The sequence below is a fragment of the Stylophora pistillata genome, chromosome 13 (genome assembly GCF_964205215.1).
Source record: "Stylophora pistillata chromosome 13, jaStyPist1.2, whole genome shotgun sequence".
NCBI lineage: Eukaryota > Metazoa > Cnidaria > Anthozoa > Scleractinia > Pocilloporidae > Stylophora > Stylophora pistillata.
Genome location: NC_142531.1, coordinates 20,674,812 through 20,690,438, shown reverse-complemented (window position 1 = coordinate 20,690,438; position 15,627 = coordinate 20,674,812). Strand labels below are relative to the sequence as shown.

General features: G+C 38.6%; 1 protein-coding gene across 1 annotated transcript; it reads left to right on the top strand.

Annotated features, from left to right (window-relative positions):
• The first annotated feature begins 707 nt into the window (after positions 1-707).
• Positions 708-15,254, top strand: LOC111336324 (uncharacterized). Its single transcript, XM_088743810.1, has 8 exons — positions 708-816; positions 5,809-6,424; positions 6,864-6,958; positions 10,639-10,792; positions 11,272-11,335; positions 12,747-13,015; positions 13,767-13,941; positions 14,598-15,254. The coding sequence occupies exons 2-8, from the start codon at positions 5,867-5,869 to the stop codon at positions 14,786-14,788; spliced, it is 1,506 nt and encodes a 501-aa protein (XP_088599936.1). The 5' UTR covers positions 708-816; positions 5,809-5,866; the 3' UTR covers positions 14,789-15,254.
• The last annotated feature ends 373 nt before the right edge of the window (positions 15,255-15,627 follow it).

The following is a 15,627-nucleotide window of genomic DNA, read 5'->3' as shown; positions in this document are numbered from 1 at the left end:
ATTATTATTATTATTATCATTATTATTATTATTATTATTATTATTATTATTATTATTGGTCGCAGTAGCACTTTAAAGGTAATTTTGAAGATATCAAAAATAGCGTGACGGACCTCCCATAATTTCTGCCTTTAAGGACAGCTGGATATTTAATAAAAGTCGAAGTTGTGTACGTTGAATAAAGATGTTATTCACTTATGGCAATAATGGGACGAAAGTTTGTCCTCTTCGACGAATCGAACTCAGATCTTCGGATAGGATCATAAATGCATCATGCATCTATCACAAGCGTGAAACAAAGAAATTAAAAGTTTTCCAAGAACTCGAATTTTTTCCTTGGTCTCAAATGCAAACTAGTTACAGATAAATAACACACCTTTCGACGATTGACCTAAAGCCTATCATTTTCTTCATATTTTAAAAGTTGTTATTATCTTTTTATACAAGTTTCACTCTACTTTCGTCTTTTATGTGTCCGCATTATACTTTTATATGAGAGTTTTATTTTTATTAAGATAATCTGCAAAGGCAAAGTATAACTTCGGGTGAATTCTCAATTTCTACGAAAATTTGCCATGAAGGACAGCTTGAAAAATTTTTAAAAAATGGAATGTTATTAGACACGCTATGTGAGGTTTGACCATGGGATAATATACCCAATTGAGACTGATAAGCACCGTGGAAGATAATTATGTAAATGATTTTTGGTAAAGATTTTCATGCTAATAATTTCTTGTTAATTACAAACAGTGAATTCAGTGTTAGCGCAAGATCACCGAGCACAACGATAAGTTTGTAACGGGAAAGTCGTTCTAGGTAAGTGTTTGTAACGTTATCACGCGAAAGTGACTAAATGAGATTTATCTATGATCGTTTCTACATCGTTCGCTGTGCAAAATTGACAAACATAGACACTATAAACTGTAAGTGAATCCAAGTTACTTTGGTGAGTGGCGACATGCCTCAAATTTTAGAGGCAAATTTACCATTTCAACTCTGTTGATATATCCAAATTATTTCAAATTTTAGAGGCCATGAAAAGCTGCATGGACCCAGCGAAAGCACTGGCCGGGTAACTTAGAACTTTTCGCATTTTTCTCCCCATAAATGATCCGATTAACAGAAAGTTTTTGGAAGCGAAGTTTTATTTTATCAAGTTGAGATGTAAGCAGTTTTCGTGATTTTATTGTAGATTAATGATTGTGTTTACTATAAGGGAAGACCTTAATATCTGTTTAGGGAATTTCAGCTTAAGATGCTTTGACAAGGCATAGCTTTCTCCAAGTAGTCTCGACACTTTATGTAGACGGCTTTTAAACAAAAAATGAAGAATTCTACTGTATTTATTATACAATAGCTGATAATCGAAGCTTTAAGGTTTATAAAAAAAGCAAGGGAGGTCAAAATCTATTTTAAATGCGGAAGAAATTAAGTGTAGAATCGAAGGGAAATCGGAACATCAAAATTAGTCTGGATTTTCTCCGGAACAATCATTACTTTTGACCGTCCGCAGTAGAATGTTTATGGAAATGAAAATTCCATGGGCAGCAAAAATTAAAGCCTCGAAATCGGTTGAGTAGCTGGACCGTCATTGTGTTAATTGTGTCCAGATGCACCGCTGGTAAAATAAGAAATAGGCATCCACTATATTCAACAAGACAATATGAAATCCTCACTGAACACGCAACGAATTGCATATTTATGAAATTCAAGTTTCTCGGGGTTATTTTTAGCGTTGCATAGGTCGGATTGTATTTTAGCTTTTTGCGCTTAACTTCGCTCTCCTCTCACCATATAAAAGAAACAGCATAAACAAAGCTAAATGAACGCAATTGAAAAATTGACTTTTCTATTTTTGCTGATAATTATACTACATTGATTATTCAACACCTATGTTATTTGCATACATAGTGGAAATACATCAAAGTAATGAAAATAAGCCAAAAAGTTACTGAATGTGGCTAAAAATGGACGAGTCGATATGGCTGGTTCGAAATTTTCGGTAGAGTTTTTCAAGACAGTCATAGCATTAATCTTAACGTTGTTTCTTAAAGAATGAACATTTTTGGACTTCTTAAACTGAGGGAAAACAATTAGGAAACCCACCGTTTTGAACTCAACAGCAAACATCTGTCAATTCGCTTTCTCTAGGATAGTTTTTTTTTTTATTCACTGATAACCCACTGAGACCTACCGTTGCAAGTATTGTTTCAAAAACACACGCCGCCGAGACTCCCTGGGAAAGTGTTTGATAAACTTGAATATAAAGAACTTAGTTTATCAAAATAGAATCTGTCAGTTTCTCACGAGAATATAAAATTTCCAGCGCCTGAAAACAAAAAAGGATGATTGAACTTTCTTAGCACACATCCACCGGATGGTTAAATTAGTTAGATATGTGAGTATATTAAAAAACGTACGCTATATTTGATTAGCCTACCAGAAAACACAAATATTGACGCAGTATTTGACGTTAGAACCTTTCTTTTTATCATCTTAAATAAAAAAACTGAAAATGCATTTACACAATCAAAGAACCTCCTATTTTCAAGTTGTCACGAAGACAGATGATAAGCCTTTGACCTTTTTTGCCACTGCAAATATACTCTTGATTGCAAAAACTTTCATACCTATAAAACGTGACCCAACGGCTTTGAGGGAAATTTTCGCTAGGTTAAATAATCAGTGTTTAAGGTGGCTGAACACAGTTTTTGATAACTGTGTTTCTTTCACCATTTTCTCTAACACCCTTAATCTCTCGGTCGCCAAAACTGGCAGCAAGCAAGTTAACAACGCAAACGTTGTTTTTTCGATAGTTAAGCTGACGTATGTGCCGTTGCCATGGCGGCATGAATAAATATAAACAGGCCATTAAAATCGGTTTTGTGTATTTGTAGAGAATCTAGTCATTAGATTTTCTTTATAATTTGCATGCAACGAGCTTGTAAAGATACTCACAAGTTAACACCATTTTGCTAACAGTTTAAGAGAGAGATCTTAAATTATCTCTTGTTGAAGGTTCACTCGATTATCTAGAATTTCCTTTGTTAAAAATAATTTTTTTTCATTGCTCTAGTTACTTATTTCCTAAAGCATTTTTGCTCCAGATTTCGTGGAATTCTAATGAGTGGTTCTCAAGAAATCGGGATATTTCCGAGCAAGCAATTTTCCATTCAATCGCAATTTTTTTTTCTTACTACGCATGCGCTGCATTTAACTTTTCGTGGGTAACGACGAAAAAGCTGAGAACTGCTGGGTTCTTTGCACCGTTAACTTTTCTTAAATGTCTTTGTAATAAAAGACTAAAGCTCTCAATACACTGCGCCAGCTATAAAGAAAAATAGCACAGATATTGCGGATACGTGTTGAGTAAATAAAATGATCGCTCTATTGACAGCATGTAAGTTTTATTGCAATCCTTGTGCGCGCGCTGAATTGCACCAGCAAAAGCGTGCGCAAAAACTGGGTTCGGCCAAGTCAATTATTCATTGTCTTTGGCCAATCTTTGTATATGTTAATTATTTTCTTTCGAGAAAGCGAGGAAGGGTTCTATTGCTTACCAAGTGCAACTACTGTGGTTATCAAGTACGCGTGTTCCCATAAAGCCATTAGGTCTCAACGCTTTTGCAATGGAGTTTATTCTGATCATAACGAGCTCGCAGTTCAAGATCTAGGTCTTCTCGACGGGAAAGTTATTTACTTATGCTCTGTTGCTTGAGACTTTTATCTTCTCACCATTTCAGTCCAGTACACAACTGCTGATAATATAGAAATTCTTTCTGGCACCTAATTTTCATTAGCAATCTGAAACAATCAAACACTTTCCACGGTATGATGTTTATATTTCATATATACAAACTGAGATTTTTTCTTACTGAAGCGAACGACTGTGAAAATACATCGTTCGTCCAGTCAGAGACGCGAACGTACTTCACAATGTAAATCTCAGTAGGTATGAAGTAAATGAGGAAGTTGCGCTGACGTGAAAACAAGCAGACACAACTATCTACACATGTTGTGTTTGCACAGGTAGCCCAAGCTCTCTATATGAACCACACAAGAAAGACAATATGGCATATCGATTTATAAGGTTTTGTATGGGATTTTCTACTAGATATCCATGGAGGTAGCCGCTAAAAGTGAAAATATTAAAAAAAAAAAATGGCTTACCTTATTTCATACGTGTTTTGTTTGCTCCTGGTGTCGTTATTTTACTGATTTAACTTGATTTAAGCCATTTTTTTAATCCTGGTTTTCTCTCCTTAAAGAGAAGAGAAGGTTGGAAACCATGGCGGTGGACTACCTGAGATATGTTCTCAGTGTTCGGGGCAAAACATAAAGCTAGAACGTTTCAAATCCCCTCAAACTGCCCCTCCGCCATGCTCGATAATCGTCCTAGATAGCCAACCGAAGGAAAATACTCAGTCCCCAATGTACGAAGAATAATTTTCCACGAAAGTTCTATTTCGTCGCCCTCAACTTTTATCGATTGAGGCTTGGATCGATAAGCCGTGCCACCAACCGACTCCGAAGTGGGTTCGCTAGGTGTTCTGTGGTCAGTTTTCAAGATGGCAACTACTTCCCCGCCCTCCCCTAGGAAACAGTTAGAGAGCAGTTAAGAATGTGATGTACTGATTTACATTGCATAAATTTTGATGGCTGCGGTGTTGGCTTGAGGCAGGCCATACTAGCAGATATATTCTTCATTTCCTCCATGAATTACAGTGCATGAGCGTGTGTTTTGTTTGTAGGTTTACAGAACCTAGGGGAAGGCTGGGAAGTAGTTGTCATCTTGAATGTTTTGACCCCAGAATACCTAGCGAACCCACTTCGGAGTCGGTTGGTTGCACGACTTATTGATCCAAGCCTCAATCGATAAGAGTTGAGGGCGACGAAATGGAACGTTCGGGGCAAATTATTCTTCGTACATTGGGGACTGAGTATTTTCCTTCGGTTGGCTATCTAGGAAGATTATCGAAGATGGCGGAGTGGCAGTTTGAGGGGATTTGAAACGTTCTAGCTTTATGTTTTGGCCCGAACACTGAGACCATATCTCAGGTAGTCGACCGCCATGGTTTCCAACCTTCTCTCCTCTTTAAGAAGAGAAAACCAGGATTCAAAATAATCGCTTAAATCAAGTTAAATCGGTAAAATAACGACACCAGGAGCAAACAACACACGCATGGAATAAGGTAAGCCATTTTTATTGAATATTTTCACTTTTAACTACCTCCATGGATATCTAGTAGAAAATCCTATACAAATCCTAATAAATCGATATGCCATATTGTGTTCCTTGTGTGGTTCATATAGAGAGCTTGGGCTACCTGTGGTGATTGTTGTCTATGTTTCCGCTGCTTCTGAATCCCCTCTCCCAAAAATTGGGATGCCTAAGAGTTCATGTGTGGCAACTTATGTTCAATGAGTAGCACTAAATCTTTTACTGCCTTCAACTAAAATAGTATGAAATTAATGATGCTCAAAAAAAATCTTCCCGGCAAAGGAAGGGGGGGGGGTCGTCTCTTTGGTGCATGGTGCGTAAGGGGTTCGTGTCTCTCACCCCCCCTACCTAATGTTAACGTTTCACTACCCCTCCAAATACAAATATACTAAATAAGGGTTTGTACTTATTGACCTCGTGGAGCCCCGCTTAACATATTCATGAATTCCACAGGCAGCATCATACCCATGACATTACAGCGTGTTACAAACAGAGAGGGAAGGAGACTGATAAATTCACGCTCTACCGACTACCTCTTTTAAACATTGTTACAATGAAGTTAGTTTCCTGTGAATTTTATCTTTCAGAAACCGGAACTTGAAAGGAGTAGTAGCCGGCTACGATATTGGGAGCGCTTTGATAAAGATGATGTTCGCTACCTGCATAATTATAATTGTAATGCTCTGTAGACCAGCTCTAACGAAAATAGCAGGAGGTCAAAATCGATCTTTAGGATGTCCGCATACTCGTCGACAATTTACGGTCTCAATACTTGTGGTTCCCCCGTATGCCTTTCCTTCTGATTCAGGAGAATTAGTGGGCGTATTAGGTGATTTTTTCGCTGACATCATCTACAAATGTTTTCTTAGACATTGTCGGTTGCCTGAGGACACCTTCAAAATGAATTTTATCAATTCGACCGAAGAATTCCAAACGATACTTCAAAATGATATGACGGATTTCGCTCTTCCAGTGTCAAAGGCGATACAGATACTTCTTCTTCCTGAAGAACATTATGAAAACCCAGTCATGATGACTGAGAGCATCACGAGTTCTCCCGGCTTTTCGCTTATCATGGACGTAGGAAATGTGAATATCAGAGCCAACAAAGCCGCAATTATCAAATTATACACGGAATCTTGGCCTATAACTGTACTTGCATTTGCACTCACTGGAATTTCTGGAATGTTCATATGGTTCCTGGTACGTATCATCTATTTCCCGAACTATCTGAATAAATCACAATTTTGCGCGGCCATGATAAACCGTGATTCAAAAGCAAGCTTCTATGCAAAACGGAATTGCAACTTATGGGAGGTATTATAGAAATCCTTTCTCTTTCTTTCCCCACCTCTTTCTTTAAAGAAAATACCTATAGGCGATCTTCAAAATGTATGATAACAAAGCCAAACCCGCTTTACAAGCAGTGTTTCGGCTCTGTAAAGTCCCCTGCCAACCAGTACGGGGGAGATGAGAGAAGATGCAGGAGACGGGACCCACGGTTTATCGTCCTCATTTGAGAAGACTAGAGTATCTAACCATTTCCGGTCGAGGGCTTTAACCCTAGACCTCATGTGCGCACGGCATTCCGGCGATCAACAACATAAGATAACCGGTTTTTGTTTAATTCATCTTCTTTCAGGAAACGTATTTCAACGAAGAGGAATTTCCCCGTTCATTTGTTAAGGGTTCTTACGAAGGCTTTTGGTGGGCCTTTGTTACAATGACAACAGTTGGGTAAGATAAAAGTTCTCTATGGAGGTTGACACCAGCAGTTATAGTCATTAACTTTATTCAGCATTTCATAATTCTTTTGAAGCCAATCTCCTCTCTCAAACCAATCACCGACTCAAAAGGTCCAAAGGGGTTGGCCGCTGACGCCCTTGGATGAATTCTACAATAATAACATTGATTTTACAATGGGTTTCAGGCAGTTTCTTGAGAGTAAAGGCTGATAGTTTCGAAAGAAACTGTTTGGGGCTGCGTCGGTGGGAGTAACGAAATAATTTGGATATATCAACAAAGTTGAAGTGGTAAATTGGCCGCCGTAACGATTCCAAAAGCTGACGTTTCGAGCGTTAGCCCTTCGTCGGAGCGAATAGAGGAATTCAATCAATATCAATCAATACTTTATTTACCCACGTAGCATCAAGGAGCTCATAGAGCTCGTTCAAAATACGTACGTGCCTCTAAGATTAAGAATCTAAAAAACCTAATACATACTGTCAAAACCTAATTGATTAGAAATTAAAATAACTAACAATTAATATTAAAATTTAAGTTTGTACAGTAAAATTCAAAGTCACTTAAATACAGGTATAAAATGGTGAAGCAATAGCTTAAAAATTTTCAAATTAAAATTAAAAATTAAGTTTGTACAATGAAATTGAGATTCGCTAAATAGAAGTATAAAATTGAGAAGCAGTTAAAGTTTCAATGTTCTCAATAGCTTCTTAAAAGGTTGATATCATTGGCCAGTTTTACACTTGTAGGTAATCCATTCCACAGCTGCGCACACATATTATTGAAAGATTTTTTCGTAAAATTTAAATTAAATTTAAGTGCGCACAAATTAATGCCGGTTCCTCTCAGGTTGTACATAGTTTCCCTAAAACTAAAAAAATCTCTGATGTATTTGGGACCGTCGTTATGCAAACATTTATATAACAGAATAAGGGATTGTTGTTTCCTTCTCTGGTGTAACGTTTCCATATTCAAGATTCGCAGCAATTCATCATAAAGGGTAGACTTGAGATAAAGGCTGATAGTTTCGAAAGAAACTGTTTGGGGCTGCGTCGGTGAGAGTAACGAAATAATTTGGATATATCAACAAAGTTGAAATGGTAAATTGGCCACCGTAATGATTACAAAAGCTGACGTTTCGAGCGTTAGACTTGAGATAACCTAGCAGTGATCTAAGAATATAATAGTTGGCATCTTCTAGCCGATTCGCTTGCACTTTCCCCAGTCCAAGTAAGAGGGGGCAATAGTATTCAAAATGAGGGAGATAGAAAGTTTTATAGAGCCTTAACATAACATTGTCAGGGAGAAAACGCCTGATTCTCCTAAGTGCGCCACTTTTAGCGTATACCTTTTGAAGCTGTTTAGTAATGTGATCCTTGAAAGATAGCATGCTATCAAGTTCAACGCGAAGTATTTTGATAGATGGCAGTGTCTCAATGACAGAGCTATGTATGGCCAGGTCGTAACTGTACTTACAGGGACCAATGGGTACTGCTTGCGTCTTTGTTGTTGATCACCAGATAATTCTCTCGAAACCACGATGATAACCGCTCATGACCATTATTCACTATAAATTCGAGAACCATGGGTGAGACGTCTGAGGCATACATAGTTGTGTCGTCGGCGTATAACCTCAGAGATACATCTGGTATGGCGTAGTTCAAGTCATTTATATAAATGTTAAACAGCAGCGGTCCGAGGAGGGACTCTTGGGGAACGCCCACCATTACTTCTGAGTAGCTGGAGCAAACACCGGACAACTTAACTTGCTGTCTTCGCCCCAACAAATAGGAAGAAATCAAGTTTAATGCAGACGGAGAGGAGCCATACGCTTTTAATTTAGCTAATAGGAGGTTATGGTTAATAGAATCAAATGCTTTGGACAGGTCCACTGCCACGGCTATAACTGCCTCTCTTTTGTCAAGGCTTCGCCTGCAGTCCTCAGTCATCTTCAAGAGTGCGGCGCAACAAGAGTGTTTCTTCAAGAACCCAGATAGATTCGGAGCAAGATGTTCATAGAAAGCGCCGTACAGCTGGTCAAACATAACCTTCTCGTACACTTTAGAAATGGCGGTAAGAATGGAAACAGGACGATAATTTTCTTTGCGTGTATCCTCATCTGTTTTAAATAACGGTGTCAGGTTCCCACTCTTCCATTCGGTTGGCCATGATTGGTTCATAATCAGATAGTTGATCGACTGTGTTATCTCCTCCGTTTGGATGGAAGCAGCGAGCCTTAAGAGACGCGGTGAAATTCCATCTACGCCAACAGCCTTCCGGGGATTTTAGATCGTCTATGATTTGACGAACATTGTGGGAATTGTGGGTTGTGTGTGTTTTTAAAGGTAGAGAATGGAGCTACGTTATTGGTGGGAACATGGCAACGAGAAAAACAAGAATAAATTAGTGGAATGGAAAGCGTTCGTTGTTCCCTGTGGGATTTAGACTGCCGGTTTGAAAGATGAGCTTTTGTTCAAGATTTTTACGGCTTTCCGTGCTACCTAAGTGTAAGGAAAGACCGTAGATTGCCATATGTTGCTTAGAATGATTAGGTAAATTAAAATGTTTAGCGACTGGTTTCGATGTGTCCTTGTCATTCCTTTCCACGTCTCGAAGGTGTTCTCGGAATCGGTCACCTAGTCTTCTGCCTGTTTTGCCGATGTATATCTCTTTGCAATAAGTGCAAGTTATGCAATAGATCTATTGCATAACTTGCATTTATTGCAAAAAGATATACCTTTTTGCAATAAGATATATCTTTTTGTAATAAGTGCAAGTTATGCAATAGATCTATTGCATAACTTGCACTTATTGCAAAAAGATATACATCGGCAAAACAGGCAGAAGACTAGGTGACCGATTCCGAGAGCACCTTCGAGACGTGGAAAGGAATAACAAGGACACATCGAAACCAGTCGCTAGACATTTTAATTTACCTAATCATTCTAAGCAACATATGGCAATCTGCGGTCTTTCCTTACACTTAGGTAGCACGGAAAGCCGTAAAAATATTGAACAAAAGCTCATCTTTCAAACCGGCAGTCTAAATCCCACAGGGATCAACGAACGCTTTTCATTCCACTAATTTATTCTTGTTTTTCTCGTTACAATATTCCCACCAATAACGTAGCTCCATTCTCTGCCTTTAAAAGCACACACAACCCACAATTCCTCTATTCGCTCCGACGAAGGGCTAACGCTCGAAACGTCAGATTTTGGAATCGTTACGGTGGCCAATTTACCACTTCAACTTTGTTGATATATCCAAATGGTTTCTTGAGAGGTTCCTGGGGGGGTGGGGGGCTTGAAAATGGATCATTTTAACGCGTCATGTTTTAATTAAAGCAAAACTAATAAGTTTCTGAAATGCCCTAGGAACTGAGACGAAATATTGGACGTATTGTTGTATTAGACACTTTTGGTTTTGTTCAAGCGTCCCGTTGCATGTTGGGGGCCATGTGCTTGAAGGCCCACCATATCGCTTTAGAATGATTCCATATTAATAATTGATATTGAAGTCAATTACAAGCAACCTTTCTATGCAAGGTGGCAGGGAAAGTCTGAGTTGGAGCTGCTAAAGCCTCGTGATGTTATTTTTTACTAAAGCATAACTCCAAACTCTAGATGCCGAGGATATGATGTTGTCAATGTGACTTTTCTTTGCTTTTTTTCAGTTATGGTGATAAAACTCCCAAATTTATTTTGGGTCGCCTGTTTGGAGTGATTTGGATCATGTTTGGTCTGATCCTTGTTGCTGTCTTTACAGCTACTGCCACTAGTGCACTCAGCACAAACATGCATAGCTTCGTAAGAGTTGAGGGAAATAAGGTATGTGTGCGCGGTCAAACAGTTGTTGTCTGTCATTTTTGTTACCGTCATTAGAAAAAGGTGGACTTATTGAACTGTCAATAATGCTACATCACTAAACCCTCTCAGCGCTCGAAAATCTCTATCAGTATAGTTATTTTTAAGAAGAATTTAAAGACTAATCTTTTCAACGAAGCTTATCACTTTTAACTTTATACTTGACATACGTTTTTGCATTTTTTTTAGCTATGAAAATTTATTTTGGTATTTAGATTCTAATTTTACCTTAACATAATGATCGTTAAGCGCTATGGAAGATTAACTGAAAAGCGCAAGAAAGTTCCGACGTTTCAGTCGTTTCATGCCGCCAGCATCAAAGACTAGATATAAGTCTCATATTTACCGGCAAGAGGCCCTTAAGAAGAAGTCTACACAGTTAAGAAAATATGAAATAGAAACAAGTGCGTAACGGGTGTTTTTACTTTCCATTTGTTTTTCAGATTGGTGTGTTGAACAACACTTCGGCGGGCCTAGAGGCTAAAAAAAAAGGAGCATTTGTCACGAGTAAGCCTTAAGATAACGTCAGCTTTTGTAATCGTTACGGTGGCCAATTTACTATTTCAACTTTGTTGATATATCCAAATTATCTCGTTACTCCCACCGACGCAGCCCCAAGCAGTTTCTTTCGAAACTATCAGCCTTTATTCATTTGTATTAGGATAACTTGATCAGAAGATTTCAATCCTACATTGAGAAAACATCGGACTTCTCCTTTCAGCTGCTATACGGCCCAGCTAACTAATCCTTGAGTTGTAAATGGGCAGTAAAAGAGTGTATTGAAATAGCCATCATGCACTTTACAAAACCTGACGGTAATATTTCATGTTTCCAGCGCTAATCGGCACCGACCACATGCAACACAAAAACTTTTCCGAGATAAAACACAAGCGTTGGGATTTAGATAGCCTTTTAAAAAAATTAACTATAGCTGCTTGGTCTCCACAAACCAATCTGATAGACAGTTTACTATAACTACAACTGATATGGAGTTAAATAAGTTAACGATTAACCTAACAATTATCCACTAGCGCGCGTTGGATATGAGATTATCGATAGCCAACGAGGCGCGTAGCTCCGAGTTGGCTATAATCATCCCATGTCCAACAAGCGCGAGTGGAATAATTGTTTTATTAAAAAAAAAACGCCCCCAAGATATTAGACAAATCTTCTCGACTTTAATTTTATAAGAAACCGGATGTTACAATGTACAGATATTAGATTATGGTATATTGGCTCATATACCATAATGGCTAAGCCAATAAAACGTCTTGAATTGCATTATCCAATGATCCAGTTCTTAATGATAATTATTAAAAACTAGATCATTGGATGATGCAATTCAAGACTTTTAATTGGCTTAGCCATTGTGGTATATCAGCCAATATACCATAATCTACAAATATGGTAAGCGTACGTGTCAGCTTAAAATTAAAAGGGAGCTACAAATTTAATAAAATTTAATAATTTAATTCAACGTTTTTAATAAAACAATTATTCCACTCGCGCTTGTTGGATATGAGATGATTATAACCAACTCGGCGCTGCGCGCCTCGTTGGCTATCTATCATCTCATATCCAACGCGCGCTCGTGGAATAATTGTTAATTACTGCATTGTCTACTGGAGTCGCTCCCAAGAATATTACACTTCATTTAATAAAGTAATTGAATTTTTAGGATTGTAGTGGTTTTCTGTCGGTTGAAATATACCATAACAGTATGAGGAGAAGAACTCCATATCAGATATATTACAGAAGACTGTAGATCTGTTGTCCATGACTGATTCCCCTTCCGTTCGCCCTGTCAACGATCACGCCCAGACATCCTCCCAAACCTTCCCCCCTTCCCCTTCGGCGACAAATAATTAAAATGACCGAAATGAAACCACAATGCAACTGATAACCGTTTTTCTTGTAGCTTTCTCGTCAGTTAAAAAGATGTTCTCCAGTCTACGGAGTGATGAAATAGACGGTGTTCTCATGGACAGATTTAGAGCCGCAGTGATTCTGCGCGCAATGAGAGAAAGGACGATAAGAGTGTTTACTAGCTACGATGTAAAAGTCCCGTACTACCTTGCAATACGCGACACTTTGAGAGACCTGGTTGCAGAGGGTTCATGTTTCAAAAACAGGATTGAAAGGCAGGATTTCGAAAGCCTGTTTATCAAATATCTTGAGCCAACAGTGGTAACTAACACAATTCCTTGCTGTAGCGTTAACATGTGTATTCATGTTGTCTTTTATTGTTTATTTATTTATTTATTTATTTTTTTGCTTGTTTTCCTTTTTGGCTGTCTCATGTTCTTGTCGTTTTTCTAAGCCATTATAAACTAGATCTATTTTGAAAGGCCATTTCTACGTCTAAATGGGTCTCACTTTCAAACTGAGGTCAAGTGCAAAACTTTCCGCGTGGACATGATTTTTATTTGATATATTCATTTTTGCATGATTATAAAAGTTCATTTCCATATTAGATCGCTTTGTACGAGGTGCCGTAAAACCAAAACCAAAGAATTTATCACAACGGCCAATCAAAAGAAAGAAAAATACCTTTAATAACCAGTCAGCACGAGCGACGAGGTCGTGATTGGTTTCAGTTCTGCCTCTGATTGGTTGAGAGTAGTGTTAATTTTCTGGACCAATCAGAGCGAAGTAAAGCAAAAACAAAGCAATCCTGGATGAGTTTCGACACTCAATTGAAACTGCCCTAAGGGCTTTGCACCTAACCTCGTTTTAAGACAGAGGCGGCTTTGAGCCCCTCGGAAATGGCTTATGATACGACTTGGCAACAAAAGAGCAATCTGTGTTAAAAGTAGATCACGTCTTAGATCGTCGTAGATCATTTCTTTCCCAGCTTCGTTGTTTATATCGTCGCAGCACGAATACGTAATGAAGCCTTATCACCCTTGTAGCCTTCTCCTATTATATTTCCTTCCAGATGTATAACACTGATACAGACTCCTACAATGTGTTTTCGGGTGACTCACCTAACACTCGTAGATTTTTGTTGATCGTCGTGTGTGTATTCCTGGGTTCCGCTTTCACTGGCATAACAGCTGAAGTTATTTACAGGAAGTTGAGGAAAGGAAATTTGAGAGTGAAAACTGGAGAAGGTACGTGGATATACTCAGCAGTTTGCTAAAGTTAGCCTTGTGTCAACGTATTAAAACGAGTCGCATTCAAAACGAAAAAAGGAACTAGCTAGGAGTGTCCATAGGTGTGTACGGGTGATTTGTTTTTGTTTTTCTTGTCGCGAGTAAATAACATCGAACTGTTGAAGTAGTCTATTTTTCTCGTAAATTCCACACTGGATGTCACCTGTGAATTGAGTTTGTTGTTGGTTCTCGTCCTTCCTCTGAGGGTTTTTCTGTGTTCCCCGGTTTTCCTCCCTCCACAAAAACAACTTTCCGGGAAAAGAAAGGGACAAAGGAGCCCCCACGCGGAACGTCCACTGCTAAATTACCTTTATTACAATTCAAGAGATCATAATCTCTTGTCTTATAATAACCGCGTTATTTTACAATTGGATTCGTTTTACTGCCATCATTCATCATTACTGTTCATCATGATTTCCGAATAGTGGCTGGTTATTGAGCCTGGGCTTTTTCATCATCTGTTTCCTTTTTTTCAAATATCCATTATTTGTATACTTAATTGTTTAAGCAGTGATTAAAATGTTAACTTATTGACGGAAAACTCAGATAAAGGTGAAGAAAATGATGCTTTTTTTATGGGTAATGAACGTGATTTGAAAGTTTTCTTTGAACAGACCCAGAAAACGGACATTATTTGAGGGAAGTTAGCGTGCACAGTGTGGCTAAACCTAACCTGACCAATGTGGAGAACAAATTAAGACAACTGGTCGATGAGGTCAGCAAACTACGAGAACAGATGTCAACTATCTCATCCAACACCGATGGTTCTTTTCGAGAGGAACGGCGAGGCACAACTCACATGTGACAACATCTCTACTCTGAGTTTGGGATAATGTCCATAGCCACCAGTTACTGATATTTTAACCTAAATCTCCAAGATTAAAGGAGGCATACATATAATTGGGGCGGATCCCACCCATCGATAGACTTGTTAGCCTCAGCATAACGCACTTTGATCATGAGGACGATCGCTGAAGAATGATTATACAGTTATTAGAGTGCAAACCTGTCAAGTCGTAACGAGGGGGACTTTGGGGTTTGCGGTGTTGCGATGTTAAACAACTCGGGTTAAGTCCTGGTGTGCCGGTTAACGAAAATATAAGCTATCAGGTATCTTAAATAATATCCATATCACGATCATCATTAGAACGGACTACGCCTGTTTACGACAATCGTTTCCTACTCAACCCAATGTAAAGATCAAATTAGGATACCTCATGAGAGTGTAATATCTCCAAGATATGGGCAACATTAAACATTATTCATCTCAATTTTGTATCGCCAAGATAATGCCAAGTAAAAAACACTCTCCATCCATTAAGTCGAATAAGAGTAAGCACAATCTTCTCATATCTGACGTCTGGACATGTCGCGGCAGAGGGGGAGTGCTGCCAGTTGTTTTCAACCTCGTGCTCTAAAAAACCGACTTCGCGGAAACTTCCTCCCATTAAAGCAAGAATTAAAAACACTTTCACGGGACACGTAAAGTTCATAAAAATTTTGCAATACCACCAGGATCTTACCACCGGAGTTTGGTAGGGAACCTGCCGAGATTCCGATTGGGACTCCCGAAGGATTGTGCGGAGAAGGGGAAGAGAGAAAAATCATCGGTTTTCCGCTAGGGTGGAGCCAGGATCGTATAGT